The 27,312-nt window shown below is 41.4% G+C and overlaps 1 protein-coding gene across 1 annotated transcript in view; it reads left to right on the forward strand.

Annotated features, from left to right (window-relative positions):
- The window catches only part of poc1a (POC1 centriolar protein A), a 39,586-nt gene extending 13,177 nt beyond the window's left edge, over positions 1–26,409 (forward strand). The window contains exons 8-11 of the mRNA XM_056438102.1: positions 1,342–1,410; positions 3,289–3,438; positions 15,605–15,871; positions 25,388–26,409. Coding sequence (XP_056294077.1) covers positions 1,342–1,410; positions 3,289–3,438; positions 15,605–15,871; positions 25,388–25,498 — 597 coding nt within the window. The 3' untranslated portion in view covers positions 25,499–26,409. The remainder of the gene's footprint in view (positions 1–1,341; positions 1,411–3,288; positions 3,439–15,604; positions 15,872–25,387) is intronic.
- The last annotated feature ends 903 nt before the right edge of the window (positions 26,410–27,312 follow it).

Here is a 27,312-nt window from a genome sequence, read left to right on the forward strand (position 1 = left end):
CAGCCTGGCAGCAGGCATTAGTCAGAGCACAGACAGAACACGCTGTCTGTCAGACCGTCGCGTTGCCATAGTGACACTGTCTGCTTCTCTCAGGTGCTTCTGGGAAACCATTCCTCACCCAAACCAGCCTGTCTGGGTGCCAGCCGCAGGACACACAGACCCTATTTTCTTCCCAGCAGCCTCCCTGTCGGTTTTGTTCCCCTTCTTTTGTTTGTTCTCTCCTTCATCCTCCCTTTGAACACAGTCAGAGGGCTCAGGCTGTAATCGTTGACCCCATTTTGCATTGCAGGTAGAGAAAAGAAGGTAAAAAAGCCAGAGTGGGATTTCTGAGTTTTTCAAGCTGGATTCGGTGTGCGCTCCAGTTTCATACAAGCTCACGCAAACACACACTTGTCAAAGTCCTGACAGCAGCAGGTGATCCTTTTTGGCTCCAACCATGTGTGACCTCACCTCACCTGGGTCTCTGCTTTCTGTTATAATTGCTCTGCCAAAGTCTCCACCCGCCCACCTCCTCCTCCACAAACATAAAAAACTCACACACATGCAAGAACTTCAGTTCTGACTGAGCATAAAGACAAAGGAGAACGGTTTCCTCCACGCTTTGAGTTACAGACACACAAACACTTAATCCTTTCCAGCTCTCTTCTCGTCACTCTGTGTATTTTTAGAGGTGGATTTGCTTTGTTAATTTTGTAGTGTTTCCCCCTCTTTAATTAGCATGAACACCGACACTTTCACTGCAGCTATTGCTTGGCAGAAAATATATATATTTTTTATTACTTCTATATTTCAAAGGTACAATATGTTGGATTTGAAAATGAATGAATGGGCTTCATGAAACACAGAGACTACACCATTTGCACAGGGATTGCCTCATAGTTCTGAAACCAACAATTATTTGTAATATCAATAATTGTACTCTTTAAATTATTGATCTCTTAATTTGATTTTCTATAAATTGTCGGATATCCAGTTTGTTAAATAAAACAAAGAGAAGAAGCAGATGCTCTCAACTGAGTAGCTGGATGTGGAGTAGATCAGGTGTGTCATGCGTGCTTTGAAAATGACTCAAGAGATGAGGCAGTTATCAAATGAACTGCTGTTTAATCGATCCGTTTGCTTCATTTGCTTCATGAGATTTGTTCTTGATTATCACATCAGTGCTTCATGAATATTGTTTTCTTCATTGAAATTGGTTGCAACAATAACATTGTTTTCCTCGAACAGTTTGCAGCTAATAGTTTCAGGATACTTCTCTTTTGCAATAAAAATAAGGCAAAGTCAGGATATGATTGTACTTGATTGTCACCTGCATGCTCCGTGTCGTTGCCTTCGCTCCAGGGTCCAGTGACCAGTGTTGCCTTCTCCAGGACTGGAGAGTACTTTGCCTCTGGAGGTTCCGATGAACAGGTGATGACTTGTTCTTCTAACTGATCCTAAAACATTGAACCAATATAGTCCATTGATTGGCCATATTATGTGCCCTATTCATACTACTGATATTGATAGGTATATTTACAATTAATTTAATTTGTATTTAATTTAACCTTGATTTGTCCAGGATGGTCACTTTGTGAGACCCTGGCTTTCGATATGTTTCATTCTTTGTATGTAGGATTATTTTAAATTTGACTTTGGTGTAATAATTAGGGCTGTCAGCGTTAACGCGTTAATCTATGCGATTAATTTGGCCGCGTTAACGCACTAAAATATTTTAACGCAATTAACGCAAATTTTTTTTTTTTTTAAACCGCGGCAGTACGGTTTGACACTGTTTCCGTTTTTAAAACAATCATTTCTCCGCGAAAATAAGGAGCAGAAATCAGTTTAACTCGTGGATGAATCAGTCGGGTTTCCTCCTGCTCCTCCTTCCTCCCGTCTCCCCCTCTGATACACAGAGGAACACAGGGGGGACGTGTCGGGTGACGCGGCGCGGAAAGAACGCGACACACGAAACCTTCAACGTGATTGGTCAATCCGTTTGTCTGTCAACATTTCGGGAGAAAAAAAACCAATGAACACTCAGTAAATCACAAAGGACCTCCCACCTCACAGGTTAGGCTCATTTAGCAGCCTGTCAGTCAGAGAACCAGAGGACACGGCGCGAGGACAATGAGGCTCATTTCAGAGCTGAGATTGTTCTGGAATGTTTGATGTATAACACGTGGGGGTGTGTCACATGCAAAATACTTTAAACGGTGAATTTAATTTATTTTGTAAAATGTATAAAATGCCCACAGCCTCCAGAGGTTAACGTGACATATGTGAATGTCAGTCAGTTACCAAGTCCACTGGTTCTGCTGCTGTTCAATGTTAAAAATGACAGGACCAATGGGGTCTCAATATTTATTTATTTTTTTACTAATCTGATGTTTCACTGAAGAAACAATTTATCATCCACGATATTAAATACCTCGCTGGCACTGTATATGTAGGAGCCTCTTTGAAAACACAGCTCTATGTGAAGTTTTGTCTTTAAAAAGAAGGAAACACTTTTAACCCTTGTGTTGCCTTGGTCATTTTGACCCGATTAAATATTAACCCTCCCCGCCTTTGGGTCATTTTGACCCGATTCAATGTTCACCCTCCTGTTACCTTTATATTTACTAACATATTTTACCCTTTGGGTTCAATTTGACGCCAGCAATTAAAACCTCCAGAAAATTATTAGAATTAATATTGTTTTCCAAGTTTAAGTGTGAGGCACTTTATGTTTGTTTGTTGACTACCGAAAGAACACCGACATTAAACATTGAATGGGGTCAAATTAACCCGAAGGCGGCAGGAGGTGTAATATTGATTCGGGTCAAAATGACCAAGGCAACTTCTAAGGTTAAACGGTGAATTTAATTTTTTTTGTAAAATGTATAAAATGAGCCCAGTCTCCAGAGGGTTAACGTGACATATTTGAATGTCAGTCAGTTATCAAGGCCACTGGTTCTGCTGTGTTCAATGTTAAAGATGACAGGACCAATGGGGTCTCAATATACTTCTTTTTTTTTACTAATCTGATGTTTCACTGAAGAAACAATTTATCATCCACGATATTAAATACCTCGCTGGCACTGTATATGTAGGAGCCTCTTTGAAAACACAGCTCTGTGTGAAGTTTTGTCTTTAAAAAGAATGAACTTTTAACTTTTAATTGCGATTAATCGCGATTAATCGCGATTAATTAATCGCAATTTCAAAATGTGCGATTAATTAGTTAATTTTTTTTAATCGATTGACAGCTCTAGTAATAATATAATATTGTAGAATCATCATTGCTTTGTATTCACCGTACAGGTGATGGTGTGGAAGAGTAACTTTGACTGTGCCGACGGCAGCGATGGTGTCAGGCTGCAACATAAAACTACTTCCGGCTTGCAGACACTCCCAGCCAGCTCCACGGCTCAGCCCTCCGTTAACTCGCGCCCGCCTGCTCTCCGCAGCAAGGTGAGTTCAGACAGCAAGACACAACCACAGCACGCTGACAGCAAATCTACTTTGATATCCCATTTAGATCCAGCATTTTATCCAAGACACAGACACACAGAATATATCCTTTTCTTGCCTTCAGACACTCTTACATGCACAAATTGTCCTTAGTTAACACGTGTGTACCTAGTGTCCTCATCAGGAGGTCTGAATCAAGTGATTTTGGTGGCTCAGTTTTGATTGTTAACAAATGTCAAAATTATTCAACATTTGCAATTTTGAGTTTTGTATTGGATATATATATTTTTGTATAACTTTTTATTTTGCATTTTCCACAAACAGATTATTCCTTGACATCTAGAAAAAAAGAAAAAAATATATATATATATATCTACAACAAAATAAAATCAGCACACATCCAAATCCATCCATATCCACATAAACACCCGCCAAAGATTCCCACCCATCCCCTCCCACATGTTTATACCCTCCAAGAGTAGGACCCAATGAGGAGGGAGGGAAGGACCAAACAATCAAACTACATATAACCAAATGATAAGCAAGTAGTTTTGCAGTCATTTTGTATTGGATATTTTAACAGTGAGGCTACAGATGGATGTTACTGCAGTCGTTTGGTATGCATCTTGCTGAATGGAAATGTGGGAATAGGTATGCTTTACATGTCAACATTCACCCATTCGCGCACATTCATCCAGTATACAAGGTGCCTCTTGCTAATCCGATTTTAGTTTAAGCATTCACACACACTCGGACACACTGAAGCCACAGTCCTTGGGAGCGACTTGAGTTTCAGTATTTTGCTCAAGAACAGGCTGGGTATCGAACAGACGATCTTCTGATTAGTGGCAACCCGCTTCAACTCCTTAGTCACAGCTTAACCACTAAACCACCAGGACGCTTCATACTTCAGTTGAATTTGCTGTTTTAAAGTGTTTAAGATTGATTTAAGCAATATGTGATATGTGTGGAACTTTCTGATTTCAAGCAATTGGACAACCTCGAAATGTTTTCAATATTTTTAGAGGTTTACCAGTCGTGCTACTAAAATATACTTTTTTTCTGAGGATTGTGCAAGCTCATGAAGTCTTCAAAACGATGTAAAAGCAGGGTCATTTTATAGTTTCACCAACAGGTTATACATACACAAATGTACACGCACTGCACAAAACTAATTAAAACAAGAATGTATACACATTTACACGCATGCGTGTCGTTTTGCAACAAAATAAATTCAAAAAGAAACGCATGCAAAGGCACAGATGCCCCTCAGTATTTCATGCTGCCAGTGCTGCTGGCTTAATCCCTCTCTGCACATCCTTCCTTTGAAGTCTGCAGCGTGGCCCAAAGCTACTTTCATATCTCTAATGCAGGACAAGAAATACCGACCTATTCCGGCATCTACACTTTGATATGGAGGACGTTTTTTTCCATGTTTCTGACCACATGAGATCATTAAATATTAATCTGCTCAGTTTATGTGCTCATAGGTAAACTATAGGTACGTTTTGGATGATAAATTCTTAAAATGTACAACAGCAGCAAGTATCAATGATGTTTGAATGTTTTCACACACTGTTAATACTGCAGTTATTGTCATTGTTGAAATGAGGCAGGCAGTGATCTCTGCCGTTATAGAGTCTATATAATTTTTTTCAGATTAATCGGCTAAATACATTATCCATTATGTCATTATATCGGCCCTCAAAAATCCACTATCGTCCGACCTCCAATATCCTGATTCATACTGTTTTTATTTAATTTGACGACTAAGAGGCTTGGACACTAAATTACGAGTCAATAAATTCCAAAGTCAGTTAAGCTATAACAAATATTCAGATTGAAGCCTTCCAGACACTAAAGCTAATTTTATGGCAGCGTCGCCTCCGTTTCCGTGATAGTAATTTAATAGAACATCAGGAGGAGTCTGCACTTGACCTGAATCCACCACACCCTTTGTTTGACTGCTGTGTACATCTGTCCAATGAGAACGTGTAGCTAAGAGTGATGACAAAAACACTTCATGAAACGTAGTATTCACTTTTAAGTGCGAGTTTCAGACTGAACACTACTTATATAAATACTAGTTCAGGCTGATGCATTTTCAAAAAAACACAAACAATTGGAGAAGCAGGAGATTGATTTTGAAAGGGACAAATGTTTATGCTGTGCATTTTTATTATAATTATTATTATTGTGATACTTTAACCGAAAGATGAATTATTTTTTTAAAACAAAGTGAGAGAGTAGGGCAGCTTTTAGCGACATTTAAATATAAAAATACCTTGTTAGATATCTCACTCACACACACACACACACACACACACACACAACCACACAAAGGGGACAGGGTGTCACCGGCTGGCTGGGCAACCAATGGTTTGGATTTCGACCCCTTTGACTGCTACAGTGTTACTTACATCAACAAGGGCACAGCTACGTCCTCTCTGTCTCATGCTCTCTCTCACACACACACCCTCCCTCTTATTGATCCCACTGCTCAGTTAAGATCCTACGAAAGATATATAACAAGTAACATAACAAATGTGATGCATCATGATCTGTCTTTTAAAAGGTGACGCAGTACAAGCTACGCCAATGCTATGAAATGGTATCCACTTCCTGTCTCCTGAGTGGGTGCGGCCTAATGTATTTATATTTTATTTTGCTAACATTTATTAAATATTTATCGCATATCGAGCATTTCAAAAATACGTCGGCTAGGTCGTTTGAGAACGTCAGATTGAAATGTTGGCACAGTTTAGCTAACGTTTAGTCGAGTGTAACAGGTTCGTGGGCTGTCACCACTAGGTTTCTTCCCCAAGCACCAAAGAATAGGCGTACACAAAGGATATTTGGTAATATCTTTTATTGTAACTGCAGACTGTCCCTACTGCTCTTTTATGGGGACAGACGCACACACACAGATTGGCCTCAGCTGTGCTAATTAATAATCAGCCACCAGCTGAGGGCAATTATACATCGTTCCCTGAACCCCCCCCCCGCTCCAACCACTCTGCAGCCGAGCCTAAGCACCCCCCCCCCCCCCCCGCTGCCACAATGAGTAATGCAGTCTAATCTCCAGACTGACGGTTCAGTGCCAACAGAGAGAAGAGATGTCGGTGAATGTGTCGATCAAAGAAAATGCCATTTTAGTCGAAGAATGTTCAACAGTTATGTGGCTTGTGAAAATAGGGTCCAAAATAGGGTCCAATATGGAAAATTGGTCCTAATCTGTACTGGCGTTCATTTCTCCCATTGGAGTGAAACGTTTCCGGACCTGCTGTTGGTCTCCTAACGGGGCGGGGCAGTGGCGAAACCCAAGTGACACGGTTTAGGGAAAATGTTCTCTCAGAAACTTGGCAAACAAGACGTCAGCTGTTTCTCTAGTCAACTGAGACCAACTCCATTCAAGCGTTTAAGCAGCATCAGCGTTCAGAGGGTGGTTATTCTAACATCTTCTTCACATCGACTAATTTCCTTTAAGCACTTCTTTTCTTCATGCTATTCATGGGGCTCTTTTTCTTCTTCTATGTCTGACTGTGCCTTTCTCTCACTCTCGCTGCTGTGATACAGGAGTGTAAATTGATTTTAATAGCTTTTCCATTCGACAGTCGTTATTAAAGACGTGCCTCAAAGGGTGATTAGAAAATGAGCAGTTTGATCGAGGGGAGAGAAATGATTAATGCAACGTTTAAAATGTACTCACCTCTTCTGAGAACAACTGTTCTTGTAAAACCCTTTCTTCGGATTCCATTTTTTTTCTTTTTTACATACATCTTTCTGAAGCAAGGCACCTCACTTCACGTCTGCTGGGTTCAGTGCAAAATGGTTTAACTGTTTGTTTTGGCTCCATATCTTGAAAACATGTATTGATGAGTCACATTTCTAAGTGATGAGTATACGCTATTATTTCATAATTGCAGAATCTGGATTGACTGCAAAAATGACAATTACAATAGCAATAAACATTCTAAGTCTCATTCATGCCTACGACAACAATGGTGCTGTTTTTCAACACAGCATTTCAATGGCTGAGTCTATTTAAAACACAGAGCTATATAATGTAGAACGTGTAACGTAGACTGATGGAGGGAACATGTCAGAACCAGCTCTGGTGGAGATTGATCTTCAAAGTCTTTTTCCTTTTGTCGATTGTTACTAATTTTTCGGTTACCATTACAGCTTCTTGTTCAGTGGCAGCCATCATATTCACAGGGAGGAAACATAAAGTCATTAAAAATACATGTTTAAAATGATTGAGATAATAATAATACATGCTGCTTTGGCATTTGACTTCAGACACTAGTGACTAATACCCCAAAAATGTCTTGACTGCGACTAGTGCTCTCAAAAGAATGCTCTAATAATATTAATTTCCTGTTAGTTTAAGCGCACACACACTACCTCACACTCACACACACTTTAACCTCATTAACTTGAGTTTGTTCCTGGAAATGGGATTACTTTCATCATTTTTTTATTGTTGTCATCTGCCAGTTGTTACATTTAAAGTTATGGGAGCTGCACCTGGAAGTGCCAGCTTCCTCGATTTTCCTTTTCATGTTTTATTTATCCATTCATAATGTTATTATTAATACAGGCGCTTTTATCTCTCATAAACTGCTTCAAGTCTCAAATACGTGTTGCCTGAGACGATGCAGGGAGGCGAAAAATGTCACCAGCTCGCCGAAATGTGTTTGTTTCCTTCCCCCTAGAAAGAGTATTTAAAGGCTTATGACTTTCAAAAGAAGGTCTAGATCTCAGAGAGGTCCTCTAATGAGGCCTGAACGAACAATCAAATAAACACCTTTGCAATGTACTAGCTTGCGATTGTTTGTTATGAATACGAGACTATAACCAACCAAAGGGTCAGTAACAGCTGGGTGTGGGCTTCAGGTGCACAAACGCAGCATAGGACATATGAGAATGAGAGTAGATGAAGAAAACAACTTGTAAAATGCCACAAAAACGCTTTAGACAAGATGATGCTCGACAGAGTCAGATACTATCGCGAGGCAGTGTCTGACAATTGCAAGACCCGACTAAAGATCATTGTTGTTCATGTTTAGAGATAATAAGGAGATCGGTTATGTATTTCTGCACTTTAATTTGTGTTTTATTTTTACTGTTACTGACTGGAAGTCAGTAAGATTCATATTTATTTTATTGCAGTGCTTTCCTGTTCTTTTTTCAGATTTTCTAAAAAAAAAATCCCAATAACATAATTACCCAATGTCGTCCACCCTGAGTCTAATGAAGCCGAAGTGGATCTCATGTGATGTTGTAAATGAACTTGTTTTCAGAGAGGCATAATGTGGGAAACAAGATGTTATTGCAGCCATGAACTTAGTTTTTGAATGCTACTGCAGCTAATACGAACAAAAGCCATACTGCAAACTAATTAAAGAGAAGCACAGCGCTCAAGATAAAACTTCATTTATATTAAAATTTGAATGACCGATGGGAACACCTCTTCTCATTCTGGCGCATGTGACTGCAGATAATTGATGGGACTAATTTAATGCTTCGAGGAGCTATTTGTGGATTCATATTGTGTGTGACAGAAAACTGACTAAAACTAAATTGATACAAGTGGTGTAGGGCACAAGTTCAGTCAAGCATAAAGCAACACGTTATTATACACGTAGTTGCTTGGTAACTAAAGCTAAAGCAGTCTTAATACAACAGTACAGCGACGCATCCTTCATTAAGGTTTACGGGTTCAGTTCTTTCATAACAGTTTTAGATGGAGGTGTTTATTTTGGGGTATGTAACAGAGTGCTGCTGAATTGTATTGTATCATACAGAAAGCTGTTTGTTTTATTTAGCCTTCCCTAATTAATATATGACAAAATAATGTCAACAGGAAACAATACATTTGAACCTCTCCAAACAAACAACAACAGCAATAAAACCTACTTACAGGTAGGAATTATTGCAGGACTGTTATATTAAAGCTTGGCGTTCCTAATAAATTTACAACCGAGTGTCACTTATACATTTAGTAAAAGCTTCCTTGAGGTTTGGAGTGCGCCTAAAATTCATGGGATACGTTGTATTTGTCTGCACGCAAAATAATATCATTAAATAATAATATGATATTCAAAGTTCTTCAAAAAAAGACAAATCAAAGAATCTTTTAGAGATAATAGTCGGCTGACGCTTGTGGTGCAGAGACCGGCATGGAAAGCCGGCAGCACTACAATTGAATTGTCTCATGTGACCTCGGTGTTAAAACCATCCCTCCTTACTGTGCCGAACATCCAGTATTACACACAACCCCCTTCGGCTTTAATTCATTTCACCCGGAAGAAATTGACTAATGAGACAGTAATGCCCTGTTTATTCATAGGGAGGCAAAGGCCACCCATGGCTGCTGCCCTCTCAGAAGCACATGAGATCCTGACAGGGATTTCAGAAATATCTAATTTGATAAGCTGATCCTTTAATGCGACGTTCCATGATAATTTGTTAGTGCACTGTACCAGTAACACGTGGGCCTATTTGTGAAACACACGAAGCCATCTTTGAAATTCGGTTCCTCCGCCTAAACATTGAGAGTGTGTGTGGTTCCGTGAGGCTGTCTCTGTGCTCAACAGAGCTGAGCAAATCTCCATGTGCGGCTGTTTCGCTGTGTGTGTGTGTGTGTAGATGTGTGTGTGCCAACCATTGCTGACAGGCAGATCAACTCCCTCTGATCACATCCGTCCTAATCCCTCCATCCATCCCCTCCTCAACCCCCTCACCCCCTTCCTGTCTCTAGCTTCACATCTGGGTCTTTTTCCGACTCACGTGTGCAGACAGACGAGCTGCACACTCGCAGCAGGCTTCCCTTCGCAGTGCCACACAAACACACACACACACACACACACACATCACTGCACAACTCGGCTCAGCGTTTGGGATGTGGATTGGAGAGACTGCCGTGGCTGTATGAACTTGTATCTCCTCCATCATTATTTTTTGCATTCACATTCACTTATAGGCAGCTGTAACTAAAAATAATAATATTCATTTAGACTTCTAGAGCGCTTTTTTTTTTAGGTACACAAAGACGCTTTAACTGTGCGACAGCAGACCAAACTTTTCTGGCACTTTCCTAAATTAAAGACTCAACAAGCAGTGAAACAATATATGAGGATGTATATGAAAGATCTTCGAGCATTGCACTGATAACTGCAGTTTCTGATGCAGTTTGTGGGTACGGAAAGGCAGGTGGTATTGTTCTGACGGTAGGAGTTGAATGCATTTGACAGCAGGGAATAGAGACAAAGGCAGGGGGTGTGACAAGGGTGTGTTGAAGACAAGATTGCAATTGAGTTAAAAAGAGCCTAACGGTCTAGTGAAGCGAGAAAACATCCGGGAGAGGGAGAGGTAAAGGGCAAGGTAGCAAGTGGGAAAACAGGGTGAGCACGTGAGCCAGCCAGCCATCATGAGCACGGAGGAGACAGAAAGAGAAGATCGTAATGGGAAGCGGAAGCACGGGAATAATAGCCATTAACACCTGTTCATCCCTGTTACACTTAACACTGAGAGGAAGTGATTATAGAGGCGACAAAAGAATAGCAGGAAGAGATGCAAATGGAACCAGCAGTCAGAAAGAAATGGCAAAGTGAGAACTAAGTATCATTAAGGAAAGAGTTTAGTGAGAAAGACCTTCTCTTGTCCATTCTGTAAACTATAGCCGAGGCTAAAATCAGGGGCTGCTAGACTGTCTGATGCCCATAGGTTATTCCATAAGAAGGGGATGTGACGGGTAAAAGGCCCTTTGGCCTCCTGATTAGAGTATAAGATTAAAGGAGATCAGGCTGGTAGGAAGGGGTGTGTCCATTCATTCAGTATTCTAAGTAGATCTGAACTGACATAGATGGGTAGCCAATAAATGGAAGCTGAAGCTGGTGTAATAGGCAATTTTCATGTTGACATGTCACTGCATGGTATCCACAAGTGTATTTGTTGATATTAATTATGGCCCACTTGAATAGAATGGGGGATCTTATCAATAATATCTGTGTTTAACTGTCAAAATAGCGACTGTGAAAAGAACCTATAGGCTCAAATGTTCTCCTCCTACCCTGTGCCTAGAGCGCCAGCGTCACATCAGCGTTGCCCTTACGTTATCAACAGCGCTGATGCAACGCTGAAGGGACTGTCCATACCGGTTCCGTCAGCTAATGAGCAGCTAAACTCTCTGTGCAGTGTGGGCTTTATTGGCCATCAACCTCGCTTTTATGTAGGTATTACTGAGCAATAGACTTGAATCGTAAATAATGCTTCAGGTCACAGTTATGCCTGTGAGACGCAAACCTGGGCGCAGCCCGCGTGGTCAGCTGCATAAATGAATGAGAGCCTATCTGTTGCATTAGATGTGCAACTGAGAAACGGAGCTGATACGTTTGACGTCTCCACATGGGAGTGTTGAGATTTTAGCTGGAGCCTTCTGAACCATTTGAAGACGTTTACTCCTATTGGTGGCTTTTAGAAAGTTCAAAAATAACAATAATGTTTAAAATATGTTGAGCATTCAATGGACTTTTAGTCTAACTAAAGAGCTTGGCGATGTGCAAGTGTGTCCTGTGTGTCTGTGTTAGACGGCTCTAATTAGCTCATCTCAGTCAGCTGTGTCTCATCAAGCAGCATCAAAGGTTGCTGTGGTGATTGAAGCTGCTGAGTGCCTCCTCGTCAGACAGGGAATCTCAGAGACACTTGCTGGAGCAGGAACTACTACAGGTGCGGGTTTGAGTACTTTGACAGGAGTTTATATTTCCTTCTGTTGAACACACATATGTTGTCACCGTAATAGCATCACAACAGGCAAAATGTCTTTCATGGATGAGGAAGCAGACAACAAGCAAGAACTCCTTTTGTTGTTTTATCAACTCCCATGAGAAACAGGAATGAGCTATTTACACTTGTGCTACTTATTATCAAAAGAGCAACATTTTCACAACTACAGTAATAAAACATCACTGTTTTGTGTTTGGTGTTCATCCTCCTCCTGCCTTAAGTATTTGGTAGCCATGTTGAAAAATGCCGATTCAAGACATTCCAGTTTCTCAATTTACACTCCTCACTAGGCCTTTCTAATTGCAGCCATTTTGAGATTTCACAGGTGTAACTAATAACATTAAAGATGGCTCTGCGAGCATGCGTACAATAACTCTGGCACTGGTGCAAGTACATGAAATATCACCAGAATTAATGTTATTAGTTGAGCTTTTTTTCACCTCACTTCACTTTTATGCTCTATTCATAAATAAATATTCAGGTGGGGAACACCTGCTGCTACAAGTGTGTGTGTGTGTGTGTGTGTGTGTGCGTGTGTGTGCATGCACGTGTAGAGTGATGAATGGTTTTGTATGGAGCTAGCAGTGTATTGATGGCTCGCTGTGTCAGACGAAGAGTTTAATTTGGGCCCCAGGAAATTCTCCACTGTTGTTCTTTCCACTCCAGGTGATTCATTAGGAGGCTGGTTACTATGTGTGCTGTGTTTGTACGCACACGTGTGTGTCCACTTGTGCGTATCAGGGTTTTCCCTGGATCCACATAAGGCTACGGCGGTACAGGATGTGCTGAGTTTGCAGAACAATATATTGTTTTAGCATCAATAACGCCATGTACACATGTCACATTGCAAAGGATGGTTTGTAATAAGATAAAGTAACGGTACACTGTGTCAACCCCTTTACTGCTGTATTGCAAATTATCACAGCGAGAAAAGTTTGCTTCTCCTGACTAACCTGAAAGACGAAGCAATTATTCACACTGACATGGTTCATTTGGATTTAGCAACATTTTGATTATTAAGCATGCAGTGGGGAAAAAAAAGTGTGTGAATTGTCTTGTTATTTTGTATCTTATAGTGAGGGCAGAAGACAATTGTTTCAGGAGAAAATGCTACATTTCTTTAATTTAATTTTTATATTTAAACTTTTTGTTTTTCAAAGATTTCCAGCAGCAGTTTTTCCCCACAATGTTTTCAACTCCCTACAGTGTGTGTGTGTGTTGGACAACAAGTGCATCTCTCTACTGTATACACATCCATTATTCATATGCTGTTATCTATTAGTGTGTGTGTGTGTGTGTGTGTGTGTTGATGTGAGGACCAGTGCTTGGTGTGTGTTTGAGCAGCTGTTTTAATACAAATCGTACTCTCAACACAAGTTAATCCAGTCTTGATGGAGCTTGTAGGCTCAGCAGAACTGCTCTATTCTCTCTCTCTCTCTCTCTCTCTCTCTCTCTCTCTCTGGCAGAGGGATAAAGCACCATAGTAAAAAACAAAATAATGTAATCGACTGATACTGTGTTTCATTTATTCATCAGGTTTAGAGCTGAATTGTGTTTTAGAGCTTCTGTAAAATGATTATTCATATTTTTCACACTTTAATATAAAGTAATTATAGCACTGTGCATTGATAACATTTATTTATTTAGCGTCTTGAACATAATTGTTTTCCTTTTGAAAGATAGAAAGATACTATAGAACGGCACCGTCCTCTTCAGCTTGACATGAATGTGTCCGGCGTAGCGTCCCTACACCAGTGGCCTGTCTGCTCTATTTTACCTGACTGAGTGAGGAAAGTGTATAATTATATCAGCGTCTTAATGTCCAACACCTGACCCTCTTCATAGGTCTGACCTGAAGTTATTACTGTGTGGTGGCAGTGAAGGAATAGCCATCAACTGCTGAACTTTCTAATGTAATCCACTTCTCTGCAAATTCTTTAGTTGTAGATTACTTTGTTAACTTAATCCAAATACATATTTTTACCACATATCAACATTTTTAAACCATTTCAGCGTGACAAATACTTGACAAAAACATGCTGATTATTAAATAAAGAACATGTCTGTTGGCGGGCACCATGTACTGTGTAGAGATCACAGCGAGTTACAGATGGGCATTGAGTTCCCCTTCTGACGTTTTCTTCCTCTGCATTTGCGATTGATTCTGTCTGCGCAATCTTATTTTTACATCTTCTTTTTTGCAGAGCCAGCTTTTCCTTAACCAACCTCCTCTTTCATTTTTTAAAACTTGTAGGCATTATCTTAAGGCTTTGAATCATTTATTTACATGGTCAAGAAATATCTTTCAGTGAAACTTAATTTCCATGCTTATTGTTTTATTTTGTCAAAGCTTACACAGGAATTGTCTTGTGGCAGTATGTGTTAGCCCTGTCTGTGGAGTCAAAACCGGGCTTCATTTGAACACACACACACACACACACACACAGACACACACACACACCCACACACCCTAACCCCCACACAGACATATGAAGAAACCTATAGATGTGTGTGCACAGTCTTTTGTCACATAGACAAGATGAGGGAGACATGTGGTCACAGACCGTCATGTGTTTATGTCTCATTGAAATTAATCATAAAGCAGACAGGCTGACAATGTGTGAGAGCGAAAGAGAGTGTCGACGACAGTTTCTCTCTTTTGTACAAAAGGCTCCTTTTATGGAAACAAAACAGATTCCAGCAAAGTCTGTGTTGTTTTCCAATGTCGGGTGGATTTTGAGTTCTTACTGTGCTGGTACATTATCAACTCAAAATTCAACATTGATTTAAAAATACTGGCTTCTATTCAGTTTCACATGTTTCTGTTTAAGTTATATCTTATAAAATTGTATGTGATATGACATTAACACTTTTTCCCAGATCATTTCTTCAATGCACGATGTCATGTTTCTGATTGTATTTATTGGTCTTGCCATAAATTTCACATATATATATATATATATATATATATATACATACATATTTATTATTTATGGGCTGAGTATGTCTCAGGATATCTAAATGTACCACAATTGTCGCTGCTTGATACTAATACCGTTACTGATATGATGACTGTTCAGAAAGTCAGCCTGTGATTCATCAGTGATCTAATTTGGCAATTTTTCATCAATAACCAGAGCCATCTTTATATTTTCAGTATATAAAATGATTAGGAGCCAGTTTTATAAGTGTTATGGTGTAGGAAATAAACAAATTACAACCCCTTTTTTAAAATAGTTTTAGCCTTTCCTTTCTTTTGATAGTGCACTCCAGCACAAAACACTGGCAGTAGTGCCCATTTCAGTAGCGCTGCACTCCACAGTATTCTTTGTGAAGCACATCAACAACTCTCACCCTCCTTCCTCTCTGTTTTTAGGCTTCTGAACCATCAGAACATTTGAATGGACAGGACTCCCACGCTGCCGCCCACACTCAGAGCGTCAGCCACAGCAGCGCGCCTCATTCCAACACCTACAGACACCTCAGCAGCAGCTCTTGCTCCACCCGCCAGCCACAGGCCCACGGTTTACCACAGCATTCCCCCCAGGCCCAAGCACAGTCCCAGGCCTCAGATGGAGGGGTCCCCCCTGCTTTAGCCCGCACCCTTGATCACATCATAGGTCAACTGGATATTCTCACTCAGGTAAGCAGAAGATGTGTTGATCTCCTAAACAGCAGGCATTGTGCTTTGGCTGTGCCACCCACTCACACGGCTCAGAACAAAAGCTTACTTTCCTTTCAACCTGCAGCCCAGAGACGGATTCAGCATCACAGATACAAAAATATATGTTTTCAAAAGAAGAACAACCTCTTCCCTGTTGTTTGGTACTGAGTTAGACTGGCACATTCACTCGACACAAGATGTTGGTGTCTGTGGTTGAGTTTATTCCACACATTCATATTTACATTTCAGTGTTTCATCCACAACCATCCTCTACAGAAGGTGAAAAACGCTGATACTGTCCACGATAAAGTAAATTGGTAAAAAGCTATTTCGCTAAAATGTTTTTGATGCACCACAAATACATTTACTTTCACCTCGGTGATCTGGAGGAAGACAATCCGTCTTTCCATAGAAACCCTTTTGTGTCGGTTTGTTTCCAAAGTAGTGCATATTAAGTATGAGATATTTGTACCTTAATGCGAGCCAAGATATTTACTATAACCAGTTTGTTTGCTCTAATTCTACACATTGAGGTCTGAATAACTGCTGACAAAGTCAGAATAAACCAGAGCCTGCAGGACTAAAAATATATCCTCGAACAAAAACAGACACAATCAACAATCAGTTCTAATTTCTTTTTGTATTATGTTGCGTGTGTTGGTTTTTCGCTTCATATATGTGATCATTGATGAATACTGAGACTCCTCACTTGTTGAGTAACTGCTGTAAAATACAGCAAAACGTTTGACGCTCAGCTGTTGGCACAAACCTGAAAGTAAATTTGACACAAAGTAATCCCTTAAACTGTCCCGCATGAAATTAATCCACTGCAGCTTTTAAATTTACAACTCGTATTCATCTTTCTTGTAAACATTCAGTGCACTGGACAGCAATAAATCTTTTTGTTGGCGTTAAGATTTTCTGATGGATATCTGAGGCTGCAGCCAGTTGCACTCTGTGACCACACCTCATTGCAAATCGTTCCTATCACCCATCTAATTTATTTTATGTGTCTACATAGCTGTTTTCCAGCTCATTGACCAAGACCACGTTGTGAGGATGATTAGAAGGCATAATTTCTGTGAATTGTGAAATGTGTAGCTGTGGAAGTCAGATGATGAAAATAATCTCCCATGTGTTTTAAACTCAGGGCGTCACATTCAACTTGTATTTACTTTGCCGGTCTAAATGCGTGTGGATTAGAATAATTCATCGACATTATTCATCATTATCCTGTATTATAGTAGTTAGTTTGAACTTGTTGATCAACAGATGAGTGATCGTGAAGCAAAAACTACCATGGTCCTAATCTCAGTGCAATTTCTAAGACCCTTAAAACACACAATGTGTGCATGTTACGTTTTTCAACACTATTTTCCAAAAATATGAGACATAATGTACTATTCCTTCTTTAAATTACTTACTGTTAGGAACAATATCACTGGATAAAGGTTCAAGTGGGACAATGAACTAAAGTTGTTTCACCCTCCTGTTACCTTCACATTTACTCACATATTTTACCCTCGGGGTCAATTTGACCCCAGCTATTAAAACCTCCAGAAAATTATTAGAATGAATATTGTTTCCCAAGTTAAGTGTGAGGTACTTTATGTTTGTTTGTTGACTACCTAAATAGCCCTTTAAATATATAAAAAAGGTGATATTTCTTATCTGTTTGACACAGTGAAAAACAGACTGGGGTCAAATTGACCCCAAAGAACACCGACATTAAACATTGAATGGGGTCAAATTGACCCTAAAGGTAACAGGAGGGTTAAGTGAGGTGAGGAGGAAGATTTAGAGTGAGAGAAACCACAAGGAGGACGGACAGATGGGAGGAGGGCAATGAGGAGAGAGAGCATGGAGGTTTTGTTTGTGTTTTCCTCATGTATTGATGGGTTTTAGCTGCAGGTTGTGAACCTGTCCTGAGGGGAAATGCATCATTCATATATGAGTGATGGCAGCACTCTGCCTCACTCACTGATATTAAGTGTGAGTGCTCAATGGCCACGCTGAGGAGCAGAAACTTGAATGTGTGTTTCTGGCTGTATTTTCTTCTTTCTTTCTTCTTCTTTCAAGCTGCAATCCAGCATATGGGAGCATTTAATATTGGCCTAGGGCAGCCAGGCAGCTAGCTAACCCCTCCCAGGGGGGTGGTGCCAACCTCTTCCTTTCAAGCCCACTGTACCCCAACCCGGATACCAGATGGATCGTCTGCATCTGGTTTTTATCCTTCTACTCTTTTAATGTTTGGTTTCACTCTTCTTCTCCAGATTAGGCCAAGAGATTGAGAGCGCTGGTAAATCACGTACATGGTTTCTGTAGAGTTTTCTTTATAGTATATACATTTCTGACAACCTATCTGACCATCTTAAGGTGGTCATTGAAAATAAACTTTGTGTGGCCTTGCAGTGACTTGCAGTCATGTCAATCCAGTATAGAACATAATACATGTGTACACCTTATACAGAGAGTAACTTGTATTTTAATTGTGTCTTTTTTTACTGTAAAAACGAATACAACTAAAAAGAAAATCATACGAAAACACGACTAATGAAAATGATACGAAATGACCCTGTGGAGAGGAGACCTCTTGTCCTATAGTAATGCTATGAAGCAGTTTTTTAAATTATTTATTAATAAGTCCCCGTTTATCTCATGCGTGCGCTCAGGGTGATGCCATTCACAGTCCGTTATGGCTTCACTTTAATCTACCGATCAACAGGTGTCATGCACCAACAAAAGCACCGATACCCCAACAAAGGCAGAAAAGATTTCCGCAAGCTTGTAGACACCAATTTAAACAAGTGTCAAAATGTCTTGTGCAAATGTTTTATGAGGAAAAATATCTATTAAATGTAATTGTTAGACCTGAAGGATACAATCAGTGCGTTTTGGTGAGTAACATTAAATGTAAACATCACTTTTTGCAACTTTGGTTTCCGACCCAGGTGTGGAACATGAAACAGAATCATTTCAAAGCCTGCATAAAATTCTCTAACAATGCAGCAATTCGCACAGCTGGTTCCCATACAGATGTTTACACTGGCAGATCAGTGACCTGCAACTCACCTGCTGTTTGATGATGAGAGAAAAAAAGAAAGAGAGTTCTAGTCCATGTGCGACCCCCGATGCTTTCAGTTCCCTAATATACAGACATTCCCTACAAGGCATTTTAAAAGCAGCCTACTTCAAGTATTTACGAGACAGGTTTAATCAAGTTATGCTGCAGTTAACTGCCAAAATGCACTCATGCTGCTTTTACAATGCACAACAAAGTGCACGTATAACATTATACTCGTATAAAGTCACGCTTGTTCTAATTTCTGCTCAACTTTTGCCTTAGTTAGGCGTCCTGCGACCAGGCTGACAAAGTGACATTATTCAGTTCTGCATTATATCCCTGCTTCTTTTGTACTTCTCTTCCCCAGCATTATTTTGTATGAGTACAGCTCTTTGTAACTCTAATAGTTGAGGAGACAGAGAGGGAAGATGTTGAATTATTCACCGTTAGACTGACGCTTCCAAAGCCACAGTTTGCTGTGTTAGCTGCTTTTCAGTTGTCTCCCCCCCCCCCTTTCTTTTTCCTCTCCCTTTGTTTGATTCATTGCTCTTACATGTCTTCTCACACCAAGCCTGCAGTACCCACACTTAACCCCTTCCTCAACACTCCCCCTCTTAATTATGAAAAAAATTATAAATAATTTCTCTCTCTCTCAATTTCATGTACCAATTTAAGTGGCGCTGTCTTTTCCTCAATAGACCACGAGACAGAAGATGAGAAGAGTTTGTGAACTTTCTCTGTGGTGTGGCTCAACGGGAGAAATCTGTAGCAGAAAGTCTTTTAATAATATTGTCCCTCTGTAATTCCTCCAAACTACCAGAGTAGCTAGTCACAATTGCTTAACAATGTGTGCGTCAGAATAGATATGAATAGATGTGGACCAATCCACTGCTTACATATTCCTGTCAAAGCAGAGCTGCAAAGAACAGAGAAAGAGAAATAAATATTACTCAGAAAAGAGTAAAAACATTTCTGTGAAGTGTCGTACTAGACACCACTAAACCACTTGTTGACCAAATGCTTTCTGAAGAATTAAGTTTTCACCTCAGTGTTTAAGATTCTGAGGAAACGGAGGCAGAGTCTCTGGTTTGTATGTTTACGGCGGTGCTCTGAGAGAATGAAACACTGCAAAATAATTGCAGCCAACGTAGTTAAATTACTTCCTCTATGAACTGCAGAAAAGAAGGCCGACTTTAGAAAGACTTTAGAAATTCCAAATTGTGAAATTGTTCAAATGAAGAAGTTGTTTGACTTTTATGTTCAAAGTTCCAAAAGCGTATACAAATGTAATATATCACGGTTCACTGATCCACTTCCTCGATACGTATGCGTTTGTTGTTGATGTGCAACACGTGTGTCACTCTCTCCGCAAAGCTTCATCCTTCTGTGTGATTTTATATTTTTCTGTATTCGCGTTACAAACCTACATTTTCAGGTTGTTGACACCGTGTGATGCACGAGTTATGTTTGTTAAGTGTGTGGTCCAGCGAAGAGAGAGAGCGATAGTGCTGTGCTCAGCTCAGACCGCAGTTGGTGATCAAAGCAGAGGAGAAATTAGCAGTAAAATCGTCATGTGGTTGTAAATGTCGAGTGTAGGTTTCAGTTTGTCCCTGAATAAATGCCTCACCTCACTGAAAGGAGCATGAACTTCAGCCCTGGAGGCAAAATAAAGTCCAACACGTGAAGCAGGAGAGTAAAAAAATACCACCAGTTACAGTACAAAACCTTTTGATCCGTAATCCAAAACCCCAAAATGGTTGAAGATTGCATGGTAATATTGTTGAATAAATTATTTGTTTCAACCGTATCTTAACCATGTCATATGATGTGCTTCTTCAGTACACTTGGAGAACAAATGTCACCGCGACCACCACAGAACGTTTTAATATCCAGGAGTTCCCGTGATGGACACCAGAACTACACCTCTCACAGTTTGGCCACAATTTAGCACATTGAGTCTGAAGTCCACTGAGAATCGTCTGTGTGCAAACTAACTCCCACACCAAGTGCTCAAGCTATAAAGACTTAATTACAGCTTAAGGTGCGAGGCCAGAGTTGACCAACTGTTTGGTGTAAACAGTGTCACAGCTCTTTGTCAATCAGGTGTAATTATCTTTTTAATTTCAGGCATGTCAGTCATATACTAGGTTACAACTCAGTCTTGTTTGATTCATTTTTTTGCGTTCTTGACCAGTTCCTCAATCATATTACGGGAATACTAAAAACTTGTGTTATTTTTTGCTCTTCTCTTTTAATTCTTGTAATTCACTTTAGTCGTGGCATATTTTGTAATCCGTTACCTACATTTATAGAGGAGAACAGACTTTTCCACGTCTCACCGGCACCAGTTTGCGCTTCTTTGACTCACAGACTATTGTAGTGCGTGTCATACCAAAGCTATGAGACGTTGTAACTGAGGCCAGTAATGCTCGGGGCGATGGAGAGTAGAATGTGGTCTGGAAAGAAAAGAAAAACAGCTCGCTCTATTTTTAGGGGCATGAAGATTTGGTTTCTACTCCAGATGAAAACTATATGCCCATATAATGTTGCCGCTGCCTGGGGACACATGCAGAATCACACACACACACACACACACACATATACATAGGTGGCTGGGCTGAGGACTGGGTAGCCATATCAGGTTGGTAAGATAAACAGGGTGGTATTGATCTAGAAAATGGAGACAGGCAGAGAGAGGGAGAGAAAAAGGAAATATAAGCCCTTTCTCTTCTGCGAGGCATGAAATAGCAGGAGATCTAGTTTGATGACCCGAAAGAAAACACAACTTGCCCGCACATTGTTGAAGTCACGAGGTGTGTGCTGAGTGTGAGCTCATCTCAGGGATTCAACAAGCCTTGTCAACTCCTTCATCATTGCGCGTTCGAGTGTTCGTGCCTGGTGGTGTGTGTTCGCTTGCGTGGCTCTGTGGGGTCCAGGCAGGACTTCGATAGCCAAGTACCAAACGCAGCTGTATTGCTGGGCCATGCTGCGCGTGGAGTCTCGGGCTTGAAAATCACTGCGTTTACATCTGAGCTAACGGTAATCTTGAGAAGAAAATAAAAGTGTTTAAAACGGTGTTGGAATGGTTTGCAGCAAACCAGAACGATAAGATGTTGTTTATTTAATAGTTCTGTATTTTATCGACCTTCAGTGAACACCATTTCCCAGAAGCCCGCGAGTGAAGTTGCGAGTGAATATAATAGTTTGACTAAAGATGCGAGGAGTGGCAATTTCCCCAGGCGTGTGTGTAATAACAGAAGATAATAGAGAAGAGTTTTTTAGACCGCAGAGATAACAGCAATACATAAAAGAAGAGTGAACTCAATGGATGTGGACGAAACAATTTACAGTGACGCAAATATTAAGTTTCATTCGGGCTGTAGTCTTTGTCTGCGCTCATAAAGTCATTGTTGCTTAACGTTGATAAAATCACACATAGCGAGTGCTTCAGTGAATGGTACATTTATCAATAAGTGAAAAAATAACAAGTTTTTCTTTCGACTTTTGTCCACCTATCAAATTATACCTGCACTGTCAATTTTGTGATTATTAAATGACATACGGTTATTGTGGTTATTAATAATTAAACACTCAATCATTTACATGACAGGAGTGGATTTTTTTATGTGAGTATTAAGCATGTGTTCAGTCCAAACTTGTCTCTGGATTTCTTCTTTTTAACTTTTGTTCTTTTGTGCATTTTTGAGATTCTTTCTTGCTCTCAGTGTTCTCTAATTTGAATTAAAGGAATTTAAGGCGCGCTGTCGTCAATGAGTTAACCTTCGGCCGTATGCATGGACAAAATAATCATTTGCTTACGGCATGACGGCATATGCATATGCTTTGATATTTATCAGATCTTAAGGATAGGGTTAATCTGTGGAGGGAGGATAAACCTGGAAAAATATTACACTCATCAAAATAGACCTTAAAAATCCAAAGACAATCTGTGGACTCAGATCTTCTTAATGAGACATTGAGACAAGAGGATCCTGATTGTGTGAAGGAACCGTTTAATGATGTGGAAGAGACATTGAAACAGAAACACCCAGGAGAAATTTTACCATCATGATTATATTAATTATATATCATAGTTTTGAGTTACCTGCTGTATAGTTTTAATGAACAAACACGGCATCAGGTTATTTCTCAATAAAACAAACTGGAAAGTTTGTTAATTAAATACTTTGTTTCCCTTTCTTTGTAATGACTCGTACACAGCTGGTTTTATTTTGATAAATGACTCATCTCTGCGATTCCTTCTAGCAATTTTAAATTACACTCGCTAGAACAAGGAGGACATAAAAAAAATCACAGGTCGAGACATGCTGACATATCTTTCACTCACCGGCCCAGATCTAAGGGGGGAGACATGTTCACTGTTTGATTGTTCCTGCTCTGAACCATTCATGTTGCCAAGCACGACTGTCCATAACGGCTGACTAGCTGGGGTTGTGTTGTCACCCGGCGTGTGACTGGGACTCACTGGGGCTCACTGGGACTCACTGGACTCACTGGGGCTCACTGGGACTCACTGGGGCTCATTGGGACTCACTGGACTCACTGGGGCTCATTGGGACTCACTGGGACTCACTGGGGCTCACTGGGACTCACTGGACTCACTGGGGCTCACTGGGACTCACTGGGACTCAGTGGGACTCACTGGGGCTCATTGGGACTCACTGGGACTCACTGGGACTCACTGGGACTCACTGGGACTCACTGGGACTCACTGGACTCACTGGGGCTCATTGAGACTCAGTGGGCCTCACTGGACTCACTGGGACTCACTGGGGCTCACTGGGGCTCATTGGGACTCACTGGGACTCACTGGAGCTCATTGGGACTCACTGGGACTCAGTGGGACTCACTGGGACTCATTGGGGCTCATTGGGACTCACTGGACTCATTGGGACTCACTGGGACTCACTGGGACTCATTGGGGCTCATTGGGACTCACTGGGACTCACTGGGACTCATTGGGGCTCATTGGGACTCACTGGGACTCACTGGACTCACTGGGGCTCATTGGGACTCACTGGGACTCATTGGGACTCACTGGGACTCACTGGACTCACTGGGGCTCATTGGGACTCACTGGGACTCACTGGGACTCACTGGGACTCACTGGGGCTCATTGGGACTCAGCGGGACTCACTGGGACTCACTGGGACTCACTGGGACTCATTGGGACTCACTGGGGCTCATTGGGACTCACTGGACTCACTGGGGCTCATTGGGACTCATTGGGACTCACTGGGGCTCATTGGGACTCACTGGGACTCACTGGGACTCACTGGACTCACTGGGACTCACTGGGGCTCATTGGGACTCACTGGGACTCACTGGGACTCACTGGACTCACTGGGACTCACTGGACTCACTGGGACTCACTGGGGCTCATTGAGACTCACTGGGACTCACTGGGACTCATTGGGACTCACTGGGGCTCACTGCTCCGGTCAACATCACTCCACTATATCTTTACATGGCAAATAAGTGTTTACTGCTGGATACATTTTCTAATCCTGTATCCACAACGGTTAACAACTTCATACAAGATTAGTTAAACAGTGATTGGCTTAACTTCCTCAGTTTGTCATCTTTAAAAGCTTCAGGCAATTAAAATAACATATCAAGGGACGGAAGCATCACATTCAAGTAATCTTAACGCAACGAGCTCACCCTGAAGTTGAGTGAACTCACAAAGACTTCTACACTTTGACAGTGTAAGGAGGAACCTACTGGGTTTGTATTCTTCAAATATATTAGGATACTATATTCTTTAAACTTGCTCGAACTCTGAAGAAAAGGACTTATTTGCAATTGTTTTCGATGATAAAAGACTTATTACATTCCTGCCTGAATGTGAGATGCAATCAAATATAGAAAAGCCAGCTCTCCCCCCACGAATCGCTTCATTCAGATGGTGAAATTACAACTGGGTGCTGCTCTGGTCAACAGGCTCCGATGACACGAGTGCACAACACATGTTGTCACTGTTGGAGGATGCTGAGAGGAGAAGTATGTCGCACTGTGATCTCACTACCCACACACGCCCGTCCGGTTTCGGATAGCGACCTTCTTGTCTTCTCTCTGCGCGTAAGAGTGCTTATGCAACTGTGTGAGAGGGAGAACAAGAGCGACGGCGTGCCAGACACAGAAACGCTGGTGTTTTAGGCTCAGGCGGCAGATCTCGCTACGATAATCAGCTGGATTGTCTTGCATGCACAACATCTGTCTCAAACACACACACACACACACACACACACACAACTGCCTCTTTCACACACACAAACACAGCCATTATATAGTCATTACTGTCAAGCTGATGCTGTACAGCCCTCTCTCACATGCTATTTCTCTCTTATCCATCTCCCCCCCCCCCTTCTCTTTCTTTGTCGTGTCCCTCTCTTGTTGCCTCCTACCAGACGGTTTCGATTCTGGAGCAGCGTCTGACGCTGACAGAGGACAAGCTCAAGGAGTGCTTGGAGAACCAGATGGAGATCGGTCTGCATCTCCAGAGACGAGAGGAGGCCTAAAGATGGCGGCCCCAGAGAGAGGTGGCGCCGTGTGAGGGGAACCGGGTCGCACCGACGGCAGCAGCAGAAACGCGGATGCGGTACTCGGCGCTGTTGGATCGCACGTAAAATGTGCAAACTTGCACACGGTTTGGAAACATTTTCTGGACTTCAAATGCACTCTGAGCCTGACTGCTGATGTACCGCATCGGGATATTTCACAAGGAGATACAAGAAGGGAAGGAGTTGAATATTAGAGAAGTCGTTCTTCTACAAGAGTGCTGAGAGCGCAGGCCCCTCTTCTGCTGACGAAGGACCTGCTGGTACAAGTCACTGTGTGTGTGTGTGTGTGTGTGTGTGTGTGTGTGTGTGTAGACACAAGCAAAAGACTTTCATACTTGCCTTTGCTCTCCACGTGTGGGCGTTTTAAAATCTATTTGTACCTGTGCAGGCTCTCGCAGAAAGGCATCAGAAGGAAATGTTCTTTTTTTGTCCAAAAAGCAAATACACTGTGAGCAGTAATCAGAACCGACGTGTGCTGAAGTTACTCACAGTTATTATTGTCGATGCACTCAGGCCAGCACGGGGATTTAATCATTTTCAAATTGCAGAAAGAGGAGAAAGAGGAACCTGAGTTTGACCTCATTTTAGCTTCCGGCTGAGAGCCACAGACGGGATAGGAAAGTTCATCTCTCAAGTATTGAGAAATGAACTCACACATTGTTGTCTCCTGACTGGATGACAATGAAACAAAATGTAGAATAAAGGTAGTTTATACTTTCAGTTGAAATGATGGCACGAGTGCAGAATGGCCGATTGTAATGACTGCAGTTTGAAAGATGAGCGTCTCGTTGCGTCCTCTTTCGTCTGAATATTTTATACAATGGAAGTAACTTATTGTGTACCTTCTTAATAAATGTTTTTCACTGTGATCTCTCTGAAATCAGTTGATAAAAGGATTCTGGTTGCTCTTTCACAACACTAAGCTCTTTTTGTGTAACGAGTGAAAGAGCGTTTGTTTTCATAACCGTTGCCAAATCGATGATGTCACCGGGTTACTTTAAAGTGACGGTTTCCTGCTCTGATTGGTCCACAGAGCTCGAGTCGTTACCCAAGATATCCTGTCTTTATTGTTCTCAGCCGAGATGTTAAGTTCACGAGCCGTGAACTGTCATCAAGTGCTCATTTTCAACCCTTACTTTGCCAGATTTTGAGTGATGATTTATTACAAAAACATGGGGGTGGCAGCTAAATTCACCTGACCTGCTTGTGTCCAAAATCCTTATGTTTCACCCACTGAGTAATTTTCATAACCTGACCACTGATGCTGGATCAGTACTTTTATTTTTAGATGCTCAATGAAAGCCCGAGGCCACGCTGAGACACACGCTGTGCTTTCTCCAGGAACAGATTCATCTGAGCCATAAAAGACCTTTTCATTCATTGGACTTTTTTATTGAACAAACTGGTACTATGTTTACATAGAGCTGTAATTAATGATCCTGGTTCCTATTGTGGAGGTCTCGGAGAACAGTGTGGCGTCATTAAGAGGGGAAAATATTAATGACTGTTTCTTTAAGACCCGACTCGGGCTCTGCACTGATGGAAAAAGAAGAAAAACAAAACCGGAATTCTGGAGCTGTGCTGCCGGGCCCACTCTCTTCCTTCCTGTCTGGGGCCCGAGGAGACGCGCACACACAAACGCGCTCAAACGCACACACCACACACAGACACACACTCGTGCCAGAGAAAACGGCTCCCTTTACGATGGGCCTCAACCAGACGGCCTGCCAGCAGCTCGAGGGGGGAGGGGGAGGGCTGAAAGTGTGTGTGTG

This window comes from Pseudoliparis swirei, chromosome 18, assembly GCF_029220125.1.
Source record: "Pseudoliparis swirei isolate HS2019 ecotype Mariana Trench chromosome 18, NWPU_hadal_v1, whole genome shotgun sequence".
Taxonomy (NCBI): Eukaryota; Metazoa; Chordata; class Actinopteri; order Perciformes; family Liparidae; genus Pseudoliparis; species Pseudoliparis swirei.